This window comes from Myxine glutinosa, chromosome 13 (assembly GCF_964187855.1).
Source record: "Myxine glutinosa chromosome 13, kmMyxGlut1.1, whole genome shotgun sequence".
In the NCBI taxonomy this organism is placed as follows: Eukaryota; Metazoa; Chordata; class Myxini; order Myxiniformes; family Myxinidae; genus Myxine; species Myxine glutinosa.
The window spans coordinates 103,729,303-103,752,672 of NC_136273.1; the positions used below are offsets into that span (position 1 = coordinate 103,729,303).

A 23,370-nucleotide genomic window follows, 5' to 3' on the forward strand; every position below is an offset into this window, starting at 1 on the left:
CCCAGCAAATCAACAGTCGACTACTGCACGCCTATCCACCAACCGATCACAGACAACGCAGTTGTTCGTGAGCTACTGAAGCGTTCCGAGGCAGCAACTGCTGAGGTGGGTCAGAGATGGGTCCTGAATACATTTGATCTGGGTGTCTGCATGAAAGCCCTTCCCATCATCTGGCGCTGGCCAAATGAATTTGCTAGTCATGTAGTAACGATTGGACCCTTCCACACATCCATGAACTACACCGGGATGCTCACTGGACACAAGATGCGTGGTTCTGGATATGCAGAGATTCTCTTTGAGGCACAACTAGTAACAAGTGGATCTCTCAAAGGTGTTCTCAGTGGAAAGGCCTATGCAAAGTCCCTCTTTTGCCTCAAAACAGTGTGTGAGGCAATGGAGAGGCTGTTGATGGAGAGATTCACTGAGGAGGAGAACATCATGATCTCTGACCCTGCTGTGCTTCTCAGAATGACCCAGTCTTGCAACCGAGAGCACCTCGATGAAGCCCTCAAAGACCCCTCAACTCTACTCCTCATCAAAAATTTGCATAAAATTTGCATAATTTTGCATAAAATTTGCAGCAGTAATTTGCATAAAAATGGTATGTGGGACATTTTTTCAGCTTGGGGCCATAGCTAGTCATTTTCTACACATTTTTTCCAATCTAGAAACACTGATTAGAAGTATATCTCCGGGGGGTGCAGGGGGACCTAGTCTTCCTACTAGACTAATTGGTCAGAAGAAGAGTGGACATACAGTCACGTGAAAAAGTAAGTACACCCCATGTAAAGTTTTGACTTTTTCAACATATTTCAACATATTTCAACATACAGCTATTTGATCTTCATTTCAACAATATTGACAGATAAAGGTGATATAATATAACAAATATCATGAAACATTTACATTTTGTAGTCCATTGTATAATTTAAATAAACATAAATGCAAATTTCGCATGTGGAAAAAGTAAGTACACCTTTGGCTCTAATAGGTGGTATTGCCCCCTTCGGCAGAAACAACCTCAAGTAGGCGTTTCTTATAACTGTCTACCAGTCTCTGACATCAACTGGGAGAAATTTTTGCCCACTCCTCCATGCAGAATTCTTTCAGCTGTGCGATGTTTGAGCGGTTTCTTGCATGCACAGCTCGTTTCAAATCCCCCACAACATCTCGATGGGATTTAGATCCGGGCTTTGACTTGGCCATTCCAGAACCCTCCATTTCTTTCTTTTCAGCCATTCCTTGGTGGATTTACTGGTATGTTTAGGGTCATTGTCATGTTGCAAGGTCCACTTTAGGTTGAGCTTCAACTCTCCGACAGATGGCCTCACATTATCCTCAAGCACCCTCTGGTACAATGAAGAATTCATTGTGGATTCTATGATGGTGAGCTGCCCAGGCCCTGATGCAGCAAAGCTGCCCCAAACCATATTTCCACCACCATGCTTTACAGTTGGTATCAGGTTCTTGTGGTCAAATGCTGTCTTTGGTTTTCACCAAACATGTCTTCTGGTACTGTGGCCAAATAGCTCTACCTTTGACTCATCTGTCCAGAGCACATTGTTCCAGAAGTGCTGGTCTTTGCCGAGGTGTTCATTGGCAAACTTTAGTCTTGCCCTGATGTTTTTTCTGGACAGCAAAGGTTTCCTCCTGGCACACCTCCATGTAGATCAAATTTGTGCAGCCTCTTCCTAATGGTAGACTCGTGCACTTTGACATCAACAGTGGCAAGAGCTACCTGTAGGTCCCGTGATGACATTCTTGGGTTCTTAGAGACTTCTTTCAGCATCTTGCGGTCTGCTCTCGGGCTGAACTTGCTGGGGCGGGCTGGCCTGAACAAGTTGGCAGTTGTTTGGAATCTTCTCCAATTGTAGATGATCTTCCAGACAGTCGAATGATTGATTTCAAATTGTTTGGAGATCTTTTAAAATCCCTTCCCAGACTCGTAGGCATCTATAACCTTCTTTCTGAAGGCCTCAGAGCTCTTTGGATCGAGGCATGGTGACACCGCACACTTAAACAACAAAGAGCAAACCAAACTAAATGTCTGAGGTTTAAAGAAGACAGGTTCCTCCAAGATCCTCTCTATCAATATTCTAATCATTTGCACCTGAGCTGGTGCACCTGATTCTAATGTTAGGTATTTGAAGTCGTGATAAATGTAGGGGTGTACTTACTTTTTCCACATGCGAAATTTGCATTTATGTTTATTTAAATTATACAATGGACTACAAAATGTAAATGTTTCATGATATTTGTTATATAATATCACCTTTATCTGTCAATATCGTTTAAATAAAGATCAAATAGCTGTATGTTGAAATATGTTGAAAAAGTCAAAACTTTACATGTGGTGCACTTACTTTTTCACGTGACTGTATGTTGTGTGCAGGAGACGAGATGGAAGGGAAGTGGTGTGAGAATAGTGAAGGGTAGGCAGGGACAGAAATGCAAGTTTGTGTGACAAGGGGATGGCGTGAATGGTGTTGGTGTCCTGTTTTCTGAGGAGTTTGTAGACAGTGTGGTGAGTGTGACTAGAGCGAGTGAAAGGTTGATGATGGTGAAAATGATGATTGGAAAGCTCTTGGTGAACATCATCTCAGGATATGCTCCGCAGGGTGGTCGGAGCGATGAAGAGAAGGACAAGTTCTGGTGTGCTATAGAGAAGCTGATGGAAAACCTGAAAGATGAGGAAGTTGTTGTGGTAGGAGGAGACCTAAATGGACATGTGGGAAGGAGTATGGATGGTTTTGAGGGAGTTCATGGGGGTTACGGATATGGTGTGAGAAATGGAGATGGTGAAAGGATTTTGGAGATTGCTGATGGAGCTGATTTGTAATACTCAGTTCCAGAAAGAGGATAATAAGCTTGTTACATACACGTCAGGTGGGTCGACGACAACCGTTGACTACCTGCTGGTGCGTAGACGAGATAGGGGGGAACCTCCGGGACACAAAGGTGATCCCGGGGGAGGAGGCTGTTTCACAGCACCACTTGGTTGTCTGCGACATAAGGGTGAAAGGTGCAAGGAGAGCTCGGCGGGTGAAGTACCAACCGAGAATGAAGGTGTGGAGGTTGAAAGAGGGGACAGTGAGGGAGGCATTAAAAGAGAGGCTGAGTATGGTGGAGGATGATGTGGTTGAGCTTGAAAGTGGTTGGATGTCAATGAAAGATAGTCTGTTGGGAGCCGTTGGTGAGGTATGTGGATGGACAAAAGGACCACCGAGGCACGAGGGATGCAGTGGAACAAATCGTTGTGGACAGAGATGGAATTAAAGGAAGATGGAAAAGATATATGGAAATGCTGTTGAACACAGACATACTGTATCCCTGCACATCGAAGAGCGTGACCAAGGGTTGGCGTCAGGAAGGGCATCCGGCCATAAAAACATTGCCTCAAACAGGGAACCATGATTGTCATGGGGCCCGCAAGGCTAGCCCCCGCCCTAGCGGGGAAAATGGCCTTAAAACGATCATTCATTCATTCAATGAAGGTATTGGAAAGGATGTTGGAGAGGAGGATAAGGAAGAAAGTGAAGATTGACGAAATGCAGTTTGGATTTATGCCAGGAAGAGGACGACAGACGCGTTTTTTATTGTGAGGCAGTTGCAGGAGAAGTATATGGAAAAGAGGAAGAAGTTGTTTCTTGGGTTTGTTGATCTGGAGAAAGCATTCGATAGGGTTCCACGTGAAGTAGTGACATGGGCATTGATTAAGTTAGGAGTGGAGGAATTGTTGATCAAAGTAGTGATGGCAATGTACAAAAGAGCGCGCACAGCTGTAAGGACGAAGGACGGGAACAGTGGTGAGTTTGAGGTGAAGGTGGGAGTGCATCAGGGGTCGGTACTAAGTCCACTACTATTTGTAGCTGTGATGGAGGTGCTGGCTCAGAATGTAAAGGAGGGTTTACCCTTGAGAGTTCTTGTATGCAGATGATCTGGTGTTGATTGCAGAAAGTATGGATGGACTGTAGGAGAAGATGAACAAGTGGAAGGAATGTATGGAGACAAAAGGTCTGAAGGTGAATATCGGAAAAACGAAGGTCATGGCAAGTGGTAAAGCATGTGGTGAGGTGGAAAGAACTGGGAAGTGGCTGTGTGCTGTGTGCAGGAAGGGTGTCGGAGTGAATTCCATTCAATGTACAATATGCGCTGAGTGGGTTCATCAAAAATGTCGTGGTTTGAGAGGGTCATTAACCAGTGTGGCAGCGACATTCAAGTGTAAGGTGTGCACAGAGGGAGCTGCAGATGGAGAAAATGTTGAGTTGGATCTTGGAGATGGCGTGAAGCTGGAAGGTGTGAAAACATTTTGTTACCTCGGAGACATGCTGAATGGAGAAGGTGGATCAGACTCGGCAACGGTTGCTCGAGTGAGATGTGCATGGAAGAAGTTTCGGGAACTGAGTGGCATGCTGACGAGGAGGGGAGTCGTTGAAGCTGAAGGGAAAGGTGTATGCTGCATGTGTGAGAAGTGTTATGATTTATGGGAGCGAGACATGGGTAATAAACGGAGAGCAGCAACGAAGGCTGGAAAGGGTGGAAATGCGAATGGTTCGGTGGATGTGTGGAGTATCGTTGAGAGAGAGGAAGACAAATGATGAATTGCGAAAGATGATGGAAATAGAGCCTGTGATGGATGCTGTGAAGAGAAACAGGTTGAGATGGTTTAGTCATGTGTTGAGGAAGGATGAAAGTGACTGGTTGAGAAGAGTGATGGAAATGAATGTAGAAGGAAGTAGAGGACGGGGAAGACCGAGAAAGACTTGGCTAAAGATGGTCGAAGAAGAAATGCGGGCAACGGGGTTAACAAGGGGAGATGCAGAAAATAGGGCAAAATGGAGAAGATTGTCATGGGGACCGCAAGGCTAACCCCCGCTCTTGCAGGGAAAATGGCCTTAAAATGCCTGTTGTTGTTGTCCTGGAGGTCCGAGCGACCGAGCAATGCCCATGTGCTGTATACCTCTCCCACTCCCACTCGCCCTCCCCCCTCCCACCCCCCCTTCCCGTGCCTCCTCCCCCCAAGCCCTCTCCCTCCCACAGATCTCCCGATGTCCCTGCTCTCAAATGTTGTACTTCTGTGCTTCCCTCTTTCTCCCCATCTTGTCTCCCGCTCCCTTTATCTTGTGTTTTATGTGTCAGTTTGTCTTTTTTGAATAATGTTAGCTCTTATACGAGCCTCGATCTTGTATCCCAAAAAAATAAATATATAAATAAAATAACAAGAAGACGGCATTGCGTAGCACGATACTTGCAAAATCCCCCCCCCCCCCCCCCACACCCCCAGAAGTTTTCCATTGATACAGCAAATTGTCCATTTCATGAAGATTAAAATTTACGATCTTGATCAAAGCTCGGGTCAACAGGATGAAAAGTGACGATTTTTCAGATGAAAAATGATTTTAGAAGTTTGACCTTGAGTTGACCTTTGACCTTTTGACCTCAAAAATAGTTGGTTTCCCAATTAAGTGAGGCAATGCACAAATGCTATTCTATTTTCAAGTCAATCGGATGAAAATTGACGGTTTTTCAGATGTAAAGTGACGAATGTAGAAGTTTGACCTTGAGTTGACCTTTGACCTTTTGACCTCAAAAATAGTATGTTTCGCAATTTAGTGACTCGATATGCAGATGCTGTGTGCTTCGACAGCTTTTCAGATGAAAATTGATGATTTTTTTATTTGATCTTGAGTTGACCTTTGACCTTTTGACCTCAAAAATACTTCATTTCCCAATTTAGTGACAATATGCAAATGCTATTCACTTTTCAAGTCAATCGGATTTAAAATGGCGATTTTAGAAATGTGACCTCCAGATGACCTTTGACCTCAAAATCAATAGGCTTCTCAATTGGGACGACCTATACAACTTGGTGAAGTTTCGTGATGATCTGTTTTGAATTGTGACCTGTAGGCCGGTGACAAACAGACAGACAGACAGAGACAGAACCACAAATGCAACCGAGCAATATACTTGAAAAATCTTCGATTTTGCAAGTAATAAAACAAAGACACCAAATTGGTCAAAGATGCCTATCCCTCTGAAACGACGTATGGTGAGGCGCACCATGCAGAGCGCGCCGAGTCACACTCGTGAGTAGAATAGCTCTGGCTTTCCAGCAGAGAATTGGGCCAGACAACATCACTCATCATTTTGAATTGATGTACCATGCATGCTCTCTGCAGAGCGTCAGTGCTGACGAAGCACTTTGTCTTTGTTGATGAGGGTTATACTGGGTGTGTTGCCTTTGCCTTCCCAGCATTGTTTGTCTGTGCTCTATCCTTTTAAATGCTGAGCGTCAACCAAGGAAGCAGCGCACGTATGGTTTTTAAAGTCTTCGGTACGACTCGGCCATGGTTTGAACCAACGACCTCCCAAACTCAAAGTGGAGACTGCAACCATTACACCATCTGGTCTCGTCACTCCTCATTACAACTTCATTATTTTATACAGAATCATCAATTCTGCATACAATTTCATGAGAATTTTCAGCTTTTAGCAGACAGTGTATGCAAAGGTAAACCACAAAGTTAACTTCTGTTAAGGAAGATGAGGAAGTGAAAAAGGTTTAAGGATCACCAATTGTGTTACATTCAGGACAAGCAGAAAGCTCACCTTTCACGTTGAGAGTTCGCAAATTATGCAGCTCACCAACTGATTCAGGTAGTGACTGCAATTTATTATTCTCCAGGTTCAGCAACTGTGGGATTCAAAATAACATTGATCACCTGCATACGATGGAAAAGCATACTGTTATGTAGAAAGGGGGGAGGGGGGACGATCCATAATACTGCTGCGTGGGGAGGGGGGCGGGGGTGATCCATAATACTGTTGCATGGAAAGGGGGGCGGGGTGATCCATAATACTGTTACGTGGAAAGGGGGGTGGGGATGATCCATAATACTGCTGCGTGGGGAGGGGGGCGGGTGTGATCCATAATACTGTTGCATGGAAAGGGGGGCGGGGGTGATCCATAATACTGTTACGTGGAAATGGGGGTGGGGATGATCCATAATACTGCTGCGTGGGGAGGGGGGCGGGGGTGATCCATAATACTGTTGCATGGAAAGGGGGGCGGGGGTGATCCATAATACTGCTGCGTGGAAAGAGTGGCGGGGGTGATCCATTATACTGCTGCGTGGAAAGGGGGGCGGGGGTGATCCATAATACTGCTGCGTGGGGAGGGGGGCGGGGGTGATCCATAATACTGCTGCGTGGAAAGAGGGGCGGGGGTGATCCATTATACTGCTGCGTGGAAAGGGGGGCGGGGGTGATCCATAATACTGCTGCATGGAAAGGGGGGCGGGGGTGATCCATAATACTGTTACGTGGAAAGGGGGGTGGGGATGATACATAATACTGTTACGTGGAAAGGGAGGTGGGGATGATCCATAATACTGTTGCGTGGAAAGGGGGGTGGGGATGATCCATAATACTGTTACGTGGAAAGGGGGGTGGGGATGATCCATCATACTGTTACGTGGAAAGGGGAGTGGGGATGATCCATAATACTGTTACGTGGAAAGGGGAGTGGGGATGATCCATAATACTGCTGCATGGAAAGGGGGCGGGGGTGATCCATAATACTGTTACGTGGAAAGGGGGGTGGGGATGATCCATAATACTGTTGCGTGGAAAGGGGGGCGGGGGTGATCCATAATACTGTTACGTGGAAAGGGGGGAGGGGGTGATCCATAATACTGTTGCGTGGAAAGGGGGGTGGGGATGATCCATAATACTGTTACGTGGAAAGGGGGGTGGGGATGATCCATAATACTGTTACGTGGAAAGGGAGGGAGGCGGGTCATCCATAGTGAGATTGTGTTCAGGTTTTAGTTTGGACTGTATTATCGAGTAGGTTATATTTCCTCTCGTGTCATGTCAGGATATTTGTCAGAAGTAAAACAAAACGAAACAAATGAAAAACGTGAAACAAATGTAGAACAGAAAAAGTTTAAGATGTATCAGGGGTCAAAAAGGAGATCAGAGCAAAGGAGAATGCAGGAAGCAAATTAAGGGATAAGGAGATGACTAGACATGAAATCTTCAAAGGAGAAGAAAGGTGGGTGAATAGTACACCTGGAGGCTGGTTAGCTGTCCAATATCTTTTGGTAGAGCTATCAGCTTGTTGAAATGCAGATCTAACACCTGTAAAAAGAACATGCAAAACAGAACAATAAATTAATGGATAAAATTTAATGAGTGCAAAAGTATGAAGCTAAAAGAGATAAATGAATGATCAGTAAAAGGCAGAATGACAGTGCCAATATTGCCTGTCAAATCTGGACAAGATAAAATGAGATCAACAGGATGTCCTTGAATATAAGTCACACAGGATATAAAATATATTGTTACGGCCCTGGGTTTCAGGTCTACTTAGAGGTGGGTATCCTCGGTTCCCCTCGGACTTACCGGGAATGAGGCTACCGTGCACGAATAACTTTGTGCCGCAGCAGGTTGCTAGTCAATTGCAAGTGCCAACAGTTAACCACCAAGCAGTGTCCGCTGCCTAATACCGTTTAACTGAATGTCACGTGGCCTTCTGGCTGGGGCACAAGCCCTCGGCTATGCACCAATCTTATCTTAATTAAATCTTTCATGAGGGCAGCCGAGCTTTACCGCTTGATGCATGCCGGACTGAATGAGTCAATTACTCAGGGAGTGATAATCTCCCTAGCTAAACTAAGTGCAAACAGCGATGGATCAATGGAGGAAAAGATAGGCACGGACAGATTGGAAAGGAACGTCAACAAGGGATTTATTAGATTTCTTTACAAGGCACAAGCTGGAAAATGCAAAAAGGGGGGAGGGGAGGGGGACTCAAGGGCTCTAATGTTTGTGGGAGCGGAAGGTGCACACGAAGGGAACAATGGGGGAATGAAAATGAAAATGTACATTGATCGCAACAATGAAGACTGATGTGATATTTACAAGCAGGAAAGAAAATGTACGAGATGCAAAACTTAACCTAGGCCTTACTTACCAGCCATTGCATAATACAGCGCATCCATCAGACATTCATGGGAAAGTAAGACAACATTAGAAAGACAGACAGTGCGAGGATCACGGCATCTCGCTTACCGGGCGGGAGCAGTCATGCGAGCCAACGCTAAAGGGAGAGGTAATGGTGGGAGGAATTTATGTGGTGTCTAATGGTGCAGGTTGGAGATGATACGAGGTGTGGTGCATGTAAGCATGTCTAGGTGCAGGAGAGAAAATGCGAAAATGCGTTATCAATCGGTGGCCGCTCCAGAGGAGTTGGGCTGTTGCTCTCAAAACCGTTGGTTGTGTACTGCCTCTTTGTTGAGCTCTTTTGAGTTCAGTCAGAACGATCTTTATAAGACAAAAGTTGAGAAAAGATGTGTAAAATAATAGCTTACTGTGTGAGAACTAAAAGATATATGCAGCATGGCTAGGCTTCGGTCATATGGTCTCCGTCCGTCTGACCGAGTGCTTCGACCCCGAGCTCACCCCACCAACACGAGTACAACCTCTCAAGCGTCCATTCACCAAGATGAACCCGAACTAGACCTCCAACAATACCAAAGCCAGAACCAGCACCCGACCAAAGCCAAAACCAACACCACACGCAGATACTGCCCTGGGGGTCTTTTATACCTGAATAGCGAGGTCAGGGCCAAAAGCTGGATCAAAATGAGCTCTTGGTGAAAATATGGCTGTCAATTGGCACATTGCCACTTTGGCCCCACCCACACCAGCTTTTGCATCAGCTGTTCTCAGTCGGTTGGGAAACCGCGGCACGGGGAAGACATCTCCGCAATTAGCATGGGGCTTAAATTGTAGCTCGTCACAAGGGGGGCAAACTATGAGAGCTTGTAACTGTTTGTGGGAACAGACAGAGCGATTTATTATCCACCGGAAGTCACTGGCGAGTCAAACGCATGTTTATTCATTGTCCACAGGAAGTTGTTGGCGAGTCAAACGCATGCTTATTCTGAGGTGTTGATAGACACCTATTCTGGGGTGTTTAGCCTTTAATTTCTGCTTCCGGTTCATCCGGCGAGAAAGCATCCTTCAAGCTCTCCACATCATCAAAGTTAAGTATTGTTATGAATTTGGTAGAGCAACATCTAGAGCTAGGTAGATCTGAATAGGTAGGTATTCGGCTGTCGTGACAGGGACTCTACATGTAATAAGTTATTGATGTTTAGGCGTTTGTCGGGGTAAGATGTATGATTGTGGATCTACCTGGAGATTCGAGTGTTAAATAGTGAGGGGTTAAAGGTAACGCCCCTGTGAGTCTCACCTAGTAGTCAAACCTTTGTCCATTATGGCACTGCAAACCACATAAACATTAGTTAGGTCCTTAGCGCAACATTAAATAATTCCTTTCCCTGACAATGACTTCGTAATAAATGGACACAACCAGGCCAAAAACACCGCCACCGTTTACACCTCCAAGGCCTACAAACCTCGCCTGGCACGTGTTACACAAGGACCGCAGGGTCGCGTAACAAGAGATGTCAGGAGTGGGATGCCGCAGAGGGCGTGACCTGGGCGAGCCGGCGAGTTGGGAGGCTATGATTGGCTGAGGAGTGCGCCAATGTGACGTCATCGGCCACCAATATTAGCGACGGTCGGACGCCATTTCAGGAGTCGGCAGTTGGCACACCGAGGACACCGAGCACACAGAGTTGGTGGAGAGTTCGTTCGCACACCGAGCACACCGAGCAGTTGGGAGTTGAGGCAGTTCGTGGAACAGTGGCAGTTCGCAGAGAGAGAGTTCGGTAGCACACAGAGCACACGGGAGTTCGCAACAGTTCGTGAGCAGTTCGAGGTTCGTTGGTCGCAGTTCGTTGGCAGTTGGCACTTGGCTGCCAGCACTTCCAAAAGAGAGTCGAGCCAAGTGGAGTTCGCTTGCTTTGTGCAGCTTACGTCGAACCTTTGGTGCACGGACCTTGTGGAGATCGGCCTCGTGTGGAGCCGCTGGCCTGCGTCGGACGCGTGGTGCTTGGAGGAGGCCTTGTGGAACTTGGAGCGAGGGACCTCGTGGTGTGCGATCGGGCCGAAAGGAGCGGTGTTGGGCGGCCGCCACAAAGGCGACGAAAGACAGACAAGATAAGCCGCATCCGCGTACATTTTGAACGACGAGACGTGTTATTTTCGTATTCACCTCCCTCGTATCGTGTTTGATATCTGTTGTGTCTGGGATCCCAATTTAGGCTTATTCGATTTATTAGATTTACCGGCGGGTTTTTTTCACTGTCTTTACTTTTCATTAATAAATCCTTATATTATTTTCTGTATATATCTGAACGCAGTTTTCCTGGGTGTTTCATTTTAATAGATAAGGCTGCGGTGCTTTGCTGCGTCTGCCCTTCCGCGCGTTTAACTTTGTGTTGAGTTTGAATCCGCCATTGAGTTTTCGCCTCGGGAGTTAAAGTCTCGCAAATCGGCCATCCGTAACTGTGGTGTTAATCACGGTTACGTAACGAGTGGTGTCAGGAGTGTAGGATTTGAACCCGTCGGACAAATTTTTTTTGTCCGCGGCGAGACATCGACATGGTCGGGCGTACATTGCGCCCGACGTTCGAACGCAAAATTTTTATAGGCGAGGCGGAGAAATTTAGTAATCAATTGGGCATACGGAGCGCGATATCGCGTCTTCGTCAAATTTAAATTGTGTTTTTGGTATTGAAATAAATACGCGCGCGGGGAACGACCTTCCGAAAAGCGGATGTCGGAGGTCGATGAGATGGAAGTACGCAGCGAGGCCTCCGTCAGCGTCGGGAGTGAGCCGGAAATAGGGGAATTAGATGCAGAGGTGAGCCTTGGAACCTCCCTCGTCCCGAGCACCAACTTATCCCCCTCCCCCACCGGGGAGTCGGGAGCAGTAGGAACGGCCCCGACAACCGACCAGATGTTGGGTCAATTGCTTCGAAAAATTGAAGGAATGGAAAAGAACAGTGAGCGAGCCAGTCGGGGAATAAATGATAAAATTGACGGGCTGGAAAATAAAATGAGTAAGGAGATGGGAGGAATGGAAAGAAAAATGGAGTCCCAGGGGAAGGAATGTAGGGAAGGAATGAAGGGAATGAGTGATCGATTGGAGGAACAAATGGGACAAATGAAAAGTGGGATGGAAAATAAAATGGAGTCCCAGGGGAATGAATGGAGGGAAGGACTGAAGGACATGAGTGACCAAATTAATGGATTGAAAGGGGAAATGAATGCTCAGAACGAGCAATTGGAGAACAGAATTAATGCCCAAACAAAAAACATGGAGGGGCAAATGGATAGATTGAAGGAGGGTTTGAAAGAACAGATCGAAGGGATGGACAGCAAAATTGAGGGATTGGAGGGAAAAGTGAATGAACGAATGAATGAACAAATGAAAGAGAGGAATGAAGAATTGGAAGGAAAAATTGGGGAAATGGCACAGCAGCTGGGGGAACGAATTGATGGCATAGAAGGGAGTGTGCAAAACCAAATTACGGGCAGACTGGGGGAATTGGAGGATAAAGTAGAAACTAATGGGGGGGGAGATGGAAAAAGCCATAGGGGTGGCAAGTGAATCGATACGGACAGAATTAATGTCAAAAATAGAGGAGGGCGTGACCCAGGCTGTCCGGAGGGGGGAAGCGTTGGAGGGTCGAATTGATAAAGCAAATGGGGACCTGGAAGGCTATCGGGGCCGGGTGGATGCCAGAATGCTACAGCAGAGTGAGGAATGGGGACTGCTCAACCGACAGGGGGGCAAATTGGCCGAGGAGGTGAGGGGGTTGGAAACCCGCATAAAAGAGCAGGAGCAAGGGTTAATTGAGAAAGGCCTGTGGGGGCCACTAATGGATAATGAAAGGGTGAGTGATTTTATGCAGGAGCGACTGGAGATCTGGGACAATACCATCAAGAAGGAGGTTGGTCGGGTTCAAGAGAGCCTGAAGGAAGAGGTGAGTAGGTCGGTTAAACATCTTCAGGACCAGATTAAGGTGACCCAGGAGACCCTCACCACGAGCCACATTTGGACACCAGAGGCTCCGAAACGGAATACCCAGTTGGGGGGGTGTTTTGGCCCCGGACTGGATTTGGACAGAGAGGAATCGGGGAATAGAGTCTCTGGAAAAACAATCCCCCTCGTACATTTTGACGGATCAGGGAGCCTCGAGGCTTTCCTGACACAATTTGAGTGCGTGTCTCAGCTCAATGGTTGGGGAGAGCGGGAGCGCATGGGGAATCTGGTGGCGACACTGCGGGGGTCAGCCGCCGACGTGTTAAACGTAGTCCCAGAGGGAATATTGACCAGCAAGGCCATTTGTGAGGCCTTGAATAACAGGTACGGGACAGGCGCAAGGTGCGACCTGGTCAGGGCACAGCTGCTGCATCGCAGGCAAAAGCCTAATGAGACGTTGCAGGAGCTGGCCCAGGATATATACCAATCTGTGAGGATAGCATACAGGGACCTACCAGCACAGGCGTGGGACAAGCTGGCGATAGAAAAATTTATGGCGGCTCTCCCTGATCCTGAGGTCCGGACGTTGGTGGAGTTACAGGACCCACCCACGGTGCACCGGGCAGCGGAATGCGCGGCGAGACTGACCTTTTTGTGAAGGTCGAACCGCGCATCGGAGAGGGCACCTGTGACGGTACGGCAGGCCGAGGTGCGGGATCAGGAAAAGCCAGAGGATGACATCGGGCGAATGTTAAGGGGAATCAGCCGCCAGCTGACAAATTTGATGGGGGGACAATTTGCAGGGAGCGAGTCACGACAGGGTGGTCCAGGTTGGCCATCGGGATGGCCTGATTTTTATCGGGCTGGGCCGGGAGAAAGGGGGGCTCCGCCTGGCTACCAGAGGGGTCCGTTCTTGGGGACTTGTTTTAGATGTGGGAGAAGAGGGCACAGTCAGAGGAATTGTCGGCAACCATATGGGCCCCCACCTCCTGACAGGCTTCGCAGTCCAGAAAGGAGGGGGCCCCCAGTAGGTCCACAGGTGCCAGACAGAGGACCACCACCTCCGCCTGGGCCAGTAGCGGTAGAGTGTGCGGGAAACTAGAACGAGCCGAGCATACGGGGCCATGCTCGGCTGGCAAGTGTGTGGAGAAGCGCCCTCCTTTGGTGGAAGTAGTGAATTGCGGACAAATTGGCACAGGTAATCTAAGGGTTAGATGCAAAATTGAGGGAGAATTTTGTGAGGCTGTGGTGGACACTGGAGCCAGTGACACCATTATCAATCCGGGTGTGTTAGACCAGAGTGTTGGAGGCTGGGACAAAATTGATAGGGTAGAAGGACACAGCCTTCAACTGGCTACGGGGGCAACGGCACCAATATTGGGACGCGGAGTGGTGAGGATGGAGTTGGGTGGCCTGGAGGTCAGCGTGGTTGTGTGGGTGGCGGGGGTGTGCGATCAGTGTCTGTTGGGACTGAGTTTCCTGGTGGAACATGACTGCCAATTAGACCTTGGGCGTGGTCATATGTGGTTGGGCACCGAGAGGCTGCAGTTAATGGGACTGGGGGATGACGAGGAGGTGCAGGGGACGTGGCTGGAGGTGCCGCGCACTGTGACCGTGCCTCCCAGGTCCGAGAGAGTCGTGATGGCAGAGTTAGCAGCAGGTGCTCAACCCATTGGCCAGCTGGGGCTAGTGGAGTCGTGGTCCTCGCAGGGGACGGAGGAATTAATGGTGGGTCGCACCCTCGTAGACACCCGTGGGCCTATGCTGGCAGTCAGGCTGCTCAACTTGTCCGACAGCCCCCGCACTATAAGGGGCGGAGCCATCGTAGCCAAATGCAGTAGTGTAGTAGAGGTCACCGGAGGAGGTGGATCCACATGCTTGCCAGTACAGCCGGAAGAAGGGCAAAATTTGGGGAAATGTGATTGGTCAGAGGGAGTGCGGGACATGATGACACGCTCTGAAGAGGGCCTAACATCGGAGCAGGTAGAGACGTTGCACAATTTGGTTGGTAAGAACTTGGGTGTTTTTTCTCTCTCCCCCGAGGACGTTGGACGCACGAGTCTCGTCAGGCACAAAATTAGTACTGGCGAGGCTCGGCCTGTTCGCCAACCGCCGAGGCGGCTCCCTTTCGCTAAGAAAGAGGAGGCAGAGGAACAGGTGAGCAAAATGGAAAGAGCCGGATTTATCGAGCCCTCGGTGAGTCCTTGGGTGTCACCCATTGTGCTGGTGAAGAAGAAGGACGGGACCACTCGGTTCTGTGTGGACTACCGCCAGCTCAATCATGTGACACTCAAGGACTCGTATCCCCTGCCAAGGATCGATGACACCCTCGATGCCGTTTCAGGCTCAACATGGTTCTCCACGTTGGATTTAAAAAGTGGTTACTGGCAGGTGGAAATGGATAAAGAGGCGAGGGAGAAAACGGCGTTCACCACAGGAAAGGGTCTCTGGCAGTTTGTCGTCATGCCCTTTGGATTGTGCAATGCCCCTGCCACGTTTGAGCGTCTGATGGAACGTGTTTTAATTGGCTTACCGTGGCAGACTTGCCTCGTCTATTTGGATGATGTATTGGTCCATGCTCCCACATTTGAACAGGCTGTCGAAAATTTGTCAGACGTATTTGGGAGATTAAGGGGTGCCGGGTTGAAATTAAATCCGAGCAAGTGTGAAATTTTCAGGAGGGAAGTGACTTACCTGGGTCACGTGATCAGTGAGAGCGGCGTGGCCACTGACCCTGGAAAGGTGAAATCTGTAAAAGAGTGGCCCGCCCCTAAAAATGTAAGGGAGGTCCGAGGATTTTTGGGCCTCTGCTCGTACTACAGGAGATTTGTGGCAAATTTCGCGGAAATTGCAAGACCTTTGCACAAATTGACAGAGAAAGGAGCCAAATTTGTATGGTCAGAGAGCTGCATCGAGGCATTCAGTCACTTAAAACAACGTCTGGTGGAGGCCCCAGTTTTGGCATACCCGACGGATGATGGCAATTACATCCTGGACACAGATGCGAGCCAGGAGGGATTGGGAGCTGTGTTGTCACAAATGCAACAGGGAGTCGAGAGGGCTATTGCGTATTACAGTCGGGCACTTTCGAGGCCCGAACGGAATTATTGCGTTACCCGCAAAGAACTATTGGCCTTGCTGTCTGCAGTTGGACACTTTCACCCTTACCTTTATGGGAGGGAGTTTGTGATCCGAGTGGATCACGCCTCCTTGCAATGGCTCCTTCGGTTCAAAGAGCCGGAGGGACAAATTGCAAGGTGGCTTGAGAGGCTGCAGCAGTATAATTTCACTGTGCAACATCGGCCTGGCAAAGCACATGCCAATGCAGACGCTCTCTCTCGGCGCCCCTGTTGGGAGGCACAGTGTAAATTTTGTGATAGACAAGAAGCCAAGGATCCAATTGGGCAGGGCCAAATTGATGCATGCCTATATGCAGCAAAAGTGACCAGGCGAACTTTGCCACAACCCCCACAGGAATTGGGCGATGTGAATTGGCAAGAGAGTCAAAGGGAGGATCCTGTTTTGGGGCCCCTTTTTCATTGGCTAGAGGAGGACAAAAGACCCTCTTGGGAGGAGATTGCTCCACACGGAGCCCAGGTAAAGGCCTATTGGGCACAGTGGCAGATGTTGGGGTTGAAAGAGGGCTATTTGTTCAGAAAGTGGGTGACACCAATGGGTGATGTAGCTTCCTGGTTGATAATTGTACCCAACAAATTGAAGGAAGTGGTTATGGGGCACGTGCATGGGACTAGGACAATGGGACATTTGGGCGTGGCCAAGACTTTGTCCAAATTACGGCAGAGGTTCTACTGGGTGAATTCGGGCAGAGACATCCAAAATTGGGTGAGATCCTGCGACCTCTGCCGCGGTAAGAAGGGACCCCCACGTGCGCGCAAGGCCCCGCTCCAGGTGTACAATGTCGGGGCACCGCTCGAGCGGGTGGCAGTAGATGTGGTGGGGCCCCTGCCAGCCACCCACCGAGGGAATCGGTACATTATGGTGGCAATGGATTACTTCACCAAGTGGCCAGAGGCCTACCCATTGCCCAACCAGGAAGCCCGGCTGGTAGCTCAAGTTCTAGTTGAGGGATTCTTCTCCCGATTTGGCGTCCCAAGGGAGCTACACACTGACCAGGGCCGGAACTTTGAATCTGCCCTCCTGCGGTCGGTGTGCGAGCTCCTCCAAATTCATAAGACCCGGACGACTCCCCTTAGGCCTCAATCGGATGGGATGGTAGAGAGATTCAACCGGACACTGTTGACACAATTGGCCCTCTTTACATCTGAAAACCAACAGGATTGGGACGAGCACCTTCCCTTTATATTGATGGCATACCGGACCGCCCAGCATGCGACCACTCGGTGCACCCCCGCCTTGTTGATGTTCGGTAGGGAGATGCGAGTCCCCACAGATTTGTTGATGGGACCGTCACCAGGAGAACCGGGTGAGCCAACTGTGGAGAGCTATGCAACCAATTTGAAAGCGAGCATGGAAAAGGCTCATGAGTTTGCGAGGAAGCAAATTGGCTTGGCTTCTTCGCAGATGAAAACGCGGTATGACGCTCGGGCTCACACACCTCGTTTCCTTCCTGGAGACCTTGTTTGGCTCTACTGGCCCCGGAGGAGGAAGGGGGTGTGCCCAAAACTCACTTCACCTTGGAAGGGCCCTGGGGTGGTGCTTCGGCAGGTGACTGATGTGGTGTTCAAAATTCAGATGGGCCCGCATACCCTTCCACAGATAGTTCACGGGGATAGATTGAGCTCCTACATGGGTCGGGAGACTCCGGAGTGGATTGGAAGGGTGAGGGGGAAATTAGGTGTGGTGGATGACACTCTTGGACCTGACCAACCTGCAACTACCTGCACTTGAGGTGAGTGTTTTGAGGAGTACTGTCCCAGGCTTCAGGACTTGCTTTGGAAATTGGGGACATGTAAATTGGAGTTGGGAGGCGGGTGAGAGTGATGACATGGCCGGTGAGGGGATGGAATGGGAGCCACAGTGTCTTGTGGGTGGCGTATGTTTTTGTATTGTGGTTAGGTGTTTTGATGTGGTCGTGAGAGTGGAACCTGGAGAGTGAGTGATGGTTATTGGAGATAATGAGGGGCGATACTTGTGCTTTTGGAAATGTGCTTTTGGAAATGTGTGATGGTTTAAATGTGAACTGGGGGATTTCACATGTGGCAGGCCATGGCAAGCCTTGTAACACCTTTTACACCAAGAATTGTACTGAATTGTGCTGAGTTGTGTGGAGAATTGAATGGCAGCGGGGGAGGAAGTGTGTTTTGGGGTCTTGTGGGTGGGGAAGGTGTGTGTGTCCGCAGGTACAGAGCAAGCTCTGAGGAGCGATGCCTGCGGGCCCCCCTCTGCGGCAATTACCCCTGGCAGCCGGTGGTAACTGGAAATTGGAGCTCGTCGGTGGAGGGTCTGGTTGGGCGCCGCGGGGTGAGGAAGTCCCCCAATGACCCGTGTTGCTGCGCGAAAGCAGGAGGCAAAGGAGCCTGGTGTGTGTGGAGACCCTCACCGGCGAGGTAACGGCGGAAAGGGGCTGTTGGGCTGTCACGGGGCCAAGAGGTAAAGGGGGGGGGGGCAATGAACTTGTAAGTCGGTTGACTTGTTTTTGGGACTGCGGGCACCACAGCCTGATGCGCCCCCACCATCTTTTTGTGCGGTACCTCCCCGCTGCCTAGTTGAGGAATGCACACACACGTGAATGACATCAATGCCATGGTCCTGCAGGGGGTGTATTGAAATAAGTGCTTTGTTGATTTTTGAAATGCCTTGATGACCTATGGAATGAGAATGAGTGGTTAAGGGGTCTGTGTTGCATGAATGTGGGCGAAATCCACCGAGCCGTGTCACTCACCTGTAACATCTGGACAGGGCCCGTGGAAATTTAGGGGGATGCATTGGGGATGGCCCCGCAGGTAAGGTTGAGTCTTGTGGCATCCACCGGGGGACGCGGTCTGTAGACCGGGGTATGTACAAAGGTTAGAGTTTTGAGTTTGGAAAGATGGTTAAGTTTTGTGGTTAAGTTAGTGTTGTGTGTTGTTTGTTTCCTCCCTCCACAGGAACAACGAAGACAATGTACATACTTGCATGATGGTTAAGGGGTTCAGCATGTTAAGGAAGTGTAGGTAGGTAGTCCGACTCACTTCCCACAGCCCTTCCTGATTTATTTCATAGGTTAATTAAGTGTGTGACAGTAAGTGTTAAGGCTGGAATGGTAGCCCTGCGGTGAACCTTGCAGGAGCTACGGTTCCAGGGGGGGGGGCTGTGTTATGAATTTGGTAGAGCAACATCTAGAGCTAGGTAGATCTGAATAGGTAGGTATTCGGCTGTCGTGACAGGGACTCTACATGTAATAAGTTATTGATGTTTAGGCGTTTGTCGGGGTAAGATGTATGATTGTGGATCTACCTGGAGATTCGAGTGTTAAATAGTGAGGGGTTAAAGGTAACGCCCCTGTGAGTCTCACCTAGTAGTCAAACCTTTGTCCATTATGGCACTGCAAACCACATAAACATTAGTTAGGTCCTTAGCGCAACATTAAATAATTCCTTTCCCTGACAATGACTTCGTAATAAATGGACACAACCAGGCCAAAAACACCGCCACCGTTTACACCTCCAAGGCCTACAAACCTCGCCTGGCACGTGTTACACAAGGACCGCAGGGTCGCGTAACAAGAGATGTCAGGAGTGGGATGCCGCAGAGGGCGTGACCTGGGCGAGCCGGCGAGTTGGGAGGCTATGATTGGCTGAGGAGTGCGCCAATGTGACGTCATCGGCCACCAATATTAGCGACGGTCGGACGCCATTTCAGGAGTCGGCAGTTGGCACACCGAGGACACCGAGCACACAGAGTTGGTGGAGAGTTCGTTCGCACACCGAGCACACCGAGCAGTTGGGAGTTGAGGCAGTTCGTGGAACAGTGGCAGTTCGCAGAGAGAGAGTTCGGTAGCACACAGAGCACACGGGAGTTCGCAACAGTTCGTGAGCAGTTCGAGGTTCGTTGGTCGCAGTTCGTTGGCAGTTGGCACTTGGCTGCCAGCACTCCCAAAAGAGAGTCGAGCCAAGTGGAGTTCGCTTGCTTTGTGCAGCTTACGTCGAACCTTTGGTGCACGGACCTTGTGGAGATCGGCCTCGTGTGGAGCCGCTGGCCTGCGTCGGACGCGTGGTGCTTGGAGGAGGCCTTGTGGAACTTGGAGCGAGGGACCTCGTGGTGTGCGATCGGGCCGAAAGGAGCGGTGTTGGGCGGCCGCCACAAAGGCGACGAAAGACAGACAAGATAAGCCGCATCCGCGTACATTTTGAACGACGAGACGTGTTATTTTCGTATTCACCTCCCTCGTATCGTGTTTGATATCTGTTGTGTCTGGGATCCCAATTTAGGCTTATTCGATTTATTAGATTTACCGGCGGGTTTTTTTCACTGTCTTTACTTTTCATTAATAAATCCTTATATTATTTTTTGTATATATCTGAACGCAGTTTTCCTGGGTGTTTCATTTTAATAGATAAGGCTGCGGAGCTTTGCTGCGTCTGCCCTTCCGCGCGTTTAACTTTGTGTTAAGTTTGAATCCGCCATTGAGTTTTCGCCTCGGGAGTTAAAGTCTCGCAAATCGGCCATCCGTAACTGTGGTGTTAATCACGGTTACGTAACAGTATTTTCCCATTTGTGTCTGTCAAATTTCCACTCGTTATTTTATTGTGTATGTGTTAGTGTGTTTCTAGTTAGTTTTGGTTTTGTAATTCGTGCAAACTTGTGTGTAATTAATCGTTCTCTGTTCATACCACGTGCACGGACTGGTCCCTCTAGGCTTCCCTCCCCACGTCAGTATTTTGTAAATTTAAGTTCTTTCCTTTGCTGTATTGGCTTTTTTCTTTGATTTTATTTTTCTCTCCCTACCTTCCCCGAACATCTTACCCTTTGTCTAACGTTTTATATACAAAAAAATATATATATATTATTTCCTTCTTTCCTTCTCACCTCTCCTCCCGGTGTGTACCCCGGTTTAGAATAGGTACACCGTATCCCTGCGTGTCGCAAGAGGTGACAAAGGGTTGGCGACAGGAAGGGCATCCGGCCATAAAAACATTGCCTCAAAAAGAGAACCATGACAATTACAACGACATATGGGCAGGGTACAGCCCGAAGTACCCCGTGGGGGACCCCACTCCCTCTCGTCAAATCTCAAGGTGGGGAACCCAATCGAAGCAAGGGTGGAAATCACTCCATTTATGACGACGAAACGTCTGATGCCCAACGTGGAGATCGGTTTCTGAGGTTTGGGACATGGAATGTAGGGACAATGACTGGGAGATCAGGAGAAGTGGTGGAAGTATTGGTCAGAAGAAGAGTGGACATATGTTGTGTGCAAGAGACGAGATGGAAGGGAAGTGGTGTGAGAATGGTGAAGGGTAGGCAGGGACAGAAATACAAGTTTGTGTGGCAAGCGTGCCCGGAGGGCGTGAATGGTGTTGGTGTCCTGTTTTCTGAGGAGTTTGTAGACAGTGTGGTGAGTGTGACGAGAGTGAGTGATAGGTTGATGATGGTGAAAATGATGATTGGAAAGCTCTTGGTGAACGTCATCTCAACTCCGCAGGTTGGTCGGAGCGATGAAGAGAAGGACAAGTTCTGGTGTGCGATAGAGAAGCTGATGGAAAACGTGAAAGATGAGGAAGTTGTTGTGGTAGGAGGAGACCTAAATGGACATGTAGGAAGGAGTATGGATGGTTTTGAGGGAGTTCATGGGGGTTACGGATATGGTGTGAGAAATGAAGAAGGTGAAAGGATTTTGGAGTTTGCTGATGGAGCTGATTTGTTGATTTGTAATACTCAGTTCCAGAAAGAGGATAATAAGCTTGTTACATACACGTCAGGTGGGTCGACGACAACCGTTAACTACCTGATGGTGCGTAGGCGAGATAAGGGGCACCTCCGGGACACAACGGTGATCCCGGGGGAGAAGGCTGTTTCACAGCACCACTTGGTTGTCTGCGACATAAGGGTGAAAGGTGTGAGGAGAGCTCGGCGGGTGAAGTACCAACCGAAAATGAAGATGTGGAGGTTGAAAGAGGTGACAGTGAGGGAGGCATTAAAAGAGAGGCTGAGTGTGGTAGAGGATGATGTGCTTGAGCTTGAAAGTGGTTGGATGTCAATGAAAGATAGTATGTTGGGAGCCATTGGTGAGCTATGTGGATGGACAAAAGCACCACTGAGGCACTCGGAAACATGGTGGTGGGATGATGAAGTTGGAAAGAAGATTGACGAGAAGAGGAAGAAGTTCAAGGAGTGGCAGAAGGCGAAGGGTATGGGGGCAGAAAAAGCAGAGCATGAAAGATATAAGGCAGCCAAGAAGGCTGCAAAGAAAGAGGTAGCAAAGGCGTAGGAGGCATGTAGGAAAATGTTCGGAGAACGCTTGGATTTGGAAGAGGGTCAGAGAGCGGTATTCAGGATTGCAAAGCAGATAGCGAAAGAGAGGTGTGATGTGATGTGGGTGAGGTGCTTGAAGGATGAAGTGGGACAAATCGTTGTGGACCCAGATGGAATTAAAGGAAGATGGAAGAGATATATGGAAATACTGTTGAATGCAGAGAATGAATGGGTTGGCAACATCGAGAGTAACGCAGTTTTCGGACCGGCAGAGAAGATAACCGAGAAGGAAGTTGAGGAAGCGATAAAAGCAATGAAGAGTAGAAAAGTGGGAGGGCCGACGGGAGTTGTAGGAGATATGGTGAAATTGGGGTGTGAAGCAGGAAATTGGGGTGTGAAGAGAATGACAGAGATCTACAATCTGGTGGTGAAAGAAAGCCGCATTCCAGTGGATGGGAACTGAGTACCCTCGTCCCTCTATACAAGGGGAAAGGTGACCCTCTGGACTGTGGCTCGTACTGAGCGATAAAGTTATTGGAGCATGGAATGAAGGTATTGGAAAGGGTGTTGGAGAGGAGGATAAGGAAGAAAGTGAAGATTGACGAAATGCAGTTTGGATTTATGCCAGGAAGAGGAACGACAGACGTGTTTTTATTGTGAGGCAGTTGCAGAAGAAGTACATGGAGAAGAGGAAGAAGTTGTTTCTTGGGTTTGTTGATCTGGAGAAAGCATTCGATAGGGTTCCACGTGAAGTAGTGACATGGGCATTGAGGAAATTAGGAGTGGAGGAATGGTTGATCAGAGTAGTGATGCAATGTACAAAAGAGCGCGCACAGCTGTAAGGACGAAGGACGGGAACAGTGGAGTTTGAGGTGAAGGTGGGAGTGCATCAGGGGTCGGTACTAAGTCCACTACTATTTGTAGCTGTGATGGAGGTGCTGGCTCGGAACGTAAAGGAGGGTTTACCGTGGGAGTTGTTGTATGCAGATGATCTGGTGTTGATTGCAGAAAGTATGGATGGACTGAAGGAGAAGATGAACAAGTGGAAGGAATGTATGGAGACAAAAGGTCTGAAGGTGAATATCGGA

The 23,370-nt window shown here is 48.8% G+C and overlaps 1 protein-coding gene across 3 annotated transcripts in view; it reads right to left on the reverse strand.

Annotated features, from left to right (window-relative positions):
• Nucleotides 1–23,370, reverse strand: part of LRSAM1 (leucine rich repeat and sterile alpha motif containing 1) — a 173,616-nt gene that overhangs the window by 134,846 nt on the left and 15,400 nt on the right. For all 3 annotated transcript variants that reach the window (XM_068134880.2, XM_068134883.2, XM_068134881.2), the window contains 2 exons: nt 8,077–8,145; nt 6,613–6,697 (listed from right to left, as the gene is read on the reverse strand). In XM_068134880.2, coding sequence (XP_067990981.2) covers nt 6,613–6,697; nt 8,077–8,145 — 154 coding nt within the window. The remainder of the gene's footprint in view (nt 1–6,612; nt 6,698–8,076; nt 8,146–23,370) is intronic.